Here is a 4,122-nt window from a genome sequence, read left to right on the forward strand (position 1 = left end):
TTGCGTTTTATAAGGAAAGGTCTACCACCCAGGGTATGATTTCCTGTGACTAGAGACACAAAACAAGTGAACTTGTAGACACAAACAGAAAGCATAGCAGCTAAATGTGCACACTCCTAAATGCATATAAAAGTTATAAACAAAACGATTTATAATTGTAGTGTGATTGACAACAGTTCTGCTGTGAAAAGGACAAGAAGTCAGCACAGTACGAAAATATGCGAGTATTCATGTCACACGTTTTAGCTTCATATATATTCTCTGCTTTTTTATTATTATTATTATTATTACTGCAATGGCAATAATCACGCCACGACAAGTTCACGGTTGTACATATAACTGTAGGCCTATAAATACCACACAAAAAAAACACATGTCCTCATACACCAACTCTCAAAACCATTTACAAAATATCATTATAACGTCGTAATGTGATCTTTATTCCGGTACTCCGTGTGTAAAATCTTAAGCTAAGCATTTATTTTACTGGACGAAATACTTTATACATGGTCACGTGATCCGCTGTGTATTAATTATTAAGGTAACAACAACTTCGTGACGTCATGTACGCATTCTGTTTTTCTCTTGTTTTTCTCTAACCGTTTCCGTAGTGTTGCCATAAAATGTTCTTCCGCTTTTATCAAACAAAGCCACTCGCTGAGATATATATATATTTTTCTTTAAAGTAAGAAGTTTTCTAATAAGATATATACACGTGTAAAGTAAACGAGAGACACACCAAGGAGAGACCCCTCACAAAAAAAATAATAAATAAAGTCTCTCGCCATCATCAAAAATTCGAAAAGACTTTTACAAAGAAAATTTCGAGAAGACAAAACACACGGACTCCATAACAGACCCGCAAAGTCGCCAACGAGGACAAATATCATGAAGAACTGGTCTTTCTCCCCTTGGTATCTGCTCTAAAAGTTTGTTTTTCGTCTTCTTCAATACTGAATCGTTTAAATCAATGATATTTGAAGAAAGAAATGCATATTGAAGACTTCTCTCGCCTGACTTCAATAGCGAAACCAATGGATCGTCGAGTTTTTGCATAAAGATCTTAATTAAAGTAATGCCAAAGGACAGTGAGATCATTATAAGCAAGTGACTTTACACATGGTCCCTTAAGCTGTTCTTTTTTTATTTTATCTCTTTGCTATCACTATTATCTTTTAATTAACACCTAACCTAAAAGGAAAAGTCGAGTGCCCTGTTTTCTATTGTCCATAAAATCAAGTAATTGAGTATTCATACAAAGGTTTCTGTGATTGTCTCAGAAAAGACATTGTGAATATAAATGATTATTCCAGATCACGACTTTTTTTTTTAATCTGATTGACTCGTCGTGTAAATTAAGCTCAGTGATTTACATTACATTTCCATCTTAATAATTCAATGATAAAGTTTATGGTGGTTATATCGTGGCCAAAGATGATGTTAATTAAGTGTCTGACAAAAACCAAAAACAGTATTTTGAGCATCAAAATGTCATCATAATAAGATTTCTTCAACGATTACCAACTATTTGGCATGTCTCGTTACTAACTACCATAAATCATCTATAAATATGTGAACGACAGTTAGCGCCAACTAACAAATATAAGCCTATTTGGTTGTGTTAAAACGTTATATGCTATTTATATGATAACAACTCAAGAAATTCGTGTTTTCTGATTGATATGTGACATAAATATAGGTTCCTAACGTAGTTTATATAAATGTGAATGATATGAATATATGACATAGCCAAAAAGAAAGAAAGAAAAAAAATGTAGTGACTTTTTTCTTTACTTTTTTCCCCTCATTCTTGTTTTTCTTTCATTTATCCTTCCTGCTCTCTTTATATCACATATCATATCGGAAAACACAAATTATTCCAATTATATATCTTTTCCCTACCGTCGGTAAAGCTTATAATCTATAAATTATCTTCAGGAGTGACCAAAACTATAAAATGTGCTTGTATGTGAATATGAGTGTATGTATATGTATGTATGTATGTATATATACAGTAGATATACATCATTATCACCATACCCACACCCTTGATTATCTTACGCGGTGTCTAATAAATATTCCATACTTTTTAGTAATAAAAGGGATAATATTTGTCTCCCTAACTCATTATACAAGTTAAGGAAGAAAATATTCCTTTTTTATTATCAAGATGTATGTAATATCAGACACGGTATATAGGGTACTCTAAAAAATGGCATTTTACGTTGGGTTTTCTTGTAGACTGCATATATACTTTATGTTGTACATACGTATACACCCATATATGTGTGTGTGCGTAAATACATATACATATATAAATGCATACATATGAGTAATTGTGTGTGTATGTATATTATATATATATATATATATATATATATATATATATATATATATATATATATGTGTGTGTGTGTGTGTGTGTGTGTGTGTGTGTGTATACATATAGGTATATATATGTATCATATATAATTTTATATATCCATATATATATGGATATATATATACATTTATATATATATATATATATATATATATATATATATATATATATATATGTATGTATGTATACATATATATATATATATATATATATATATATATATATATATATATATACATGTGTGTATAGATATATGTGTATGTATATATGTATATATGTATATATATATATATATATATATATATATATATATATATATATGTGTGTGTGTGTGTGTGTGTGTGTATGTATGTATGTATATACACGTATATGTATGTATATGTATATATATATATATATATATATATATATATATATATATATATATATATATTTATATATATGTATGTATCTATATACATATATATACATAGATGAATATACATATATGTAAATATATATACATAAATGATATATATATAATATATATACATATATATATATATATACATACATACATATCAGACAGATCTTGATTATCTATGCTCTATAACCATTATGGAATTCACTTATATTATGTACATTATATTATGCAAGATTCGTGTACAGGAACGAAACCAAACGACATGAACGCGAGACCTCGACCCAAGGGACTGACATGTGCGGGACTTGTAACACCAAGACTCATGTTGCTATTAAAGATCTACCATTATTTTCTTCATGTGGAAGTAACTTAACATAGCATACAGAGACACATTTTATTCAACCAACAGTAAACATAACGAAGGAATATATTTTATACATGTGTTGTAAATATATATATATATGTATATAGTTAAGACCTGCTTTGCACTTGCTGGCAACAATTATGCTGATTTCCCTTCCTTTCTCATAAAAAAAACACACAAAAAACGTGGTCTTATTTTCCTCTCAGTTCTCAGTATAATCCAGATGGACACACATTAGATTGGCTAATCCTATAGTTTCTATACTACAGCCACTCATTATACGTTTTCAAATTCTCTCCAAGATATATATATACATCTCTCATCGGCAAAAAAAAGGAGGGGGGAGGGGGGATGTGTGTGTATGTATTCAAATGGCTTTCTATACAAAATACAAAAGAGTGGAAAGATTAGAAAGCTTCCAATACTAATCCAGTCACTCTGAGAACCGTCGAGGAAAACGTCGTGTTTTTTTGTTGTTGTTTTTTTAAAGACTCTAAAAATGCCCTTTTTTTGGGAAGGACACAAACTGCCGCTAACGATGTGTTCCTGCTCAAGCAGTCGTTTCCCAATAATTACAACATTATGTCGTTATGAAGGTACTTGAAGTCGTGGGAGAGATCTGAAGAAGAAGAAGGTAGGTCAGGTCGTAAGAGAGAAAAAAAAGAAGAGAGAGTTCAAAGTGAGAGATTTAGGGCAGTGTAGGCCTTAGAAAGAAAAAAAGTAAGTCTTGAAAGTAGTAGTAGTTGAAATCCAGACAAACGAGAAAGAAAGAAAGAGAAAGAGAGAGAGAGAGATAGATAGTTCTCGAAGGTATCCTAAGTCGTAAGGGAAAGTATGTTTGTGTTTGTATTGTTTGCGATGATGTCCGAAGACTCGTCTGATGATTTAGCCTCAGGCGTTGGCGGTGAGAGGTCCTCGTTGATCGTGGTGTTGCGCTCGTCGGTGTTGCTGCGATTCCCGGTGGTCTTGCTG

At 31.2% G+C, this 4,122-nt stretch overlaps 1 protein-coding gene across 2 annotated transcripts in view; it reads right to left on the bottom strand.

Annotated features, from left to right (window-relative positions):
• Positions 1-3,166: 3,166 nt before the first annotated feature.
• Positions 3,167-4,122, bottom strand: part of LOC122246557 (uncharacterized) — a 34,814-nt gene continuing 33,858 nt past the window's right edge. For both annotated transcript variants that reach the window (XM_086554444.1, XM_086554441.1), the window contains exon 3: positions 3,167-4,122. This exon is cut by the window's right edge and continues 27 nt beyond it. In XM_086554444.1, coding sequence (XP_086410570.1) covers positions 4,042-4,122 — 81 coding nt within the window. In that variant the 3' untranslated portion in view covers positions 3,167-4,041.

The sequence above is a fragment of the Penaeus japonicus genome, unplaced genomic scaffold, assembly GCF_977035675.1.
Source record: "Penaeus japonicus unplaced genomic scaffold, GWHDUDI00000001_assembly GWHDUDI00000003, whole genome shotgun sequence".
Classification (NCBI taxonomy): Eukaryota; Metazoa; Arthropoda; class Malacostraca; order Decapoda; family Penaeidae; genus Penaeus; species Penaeus japonicus.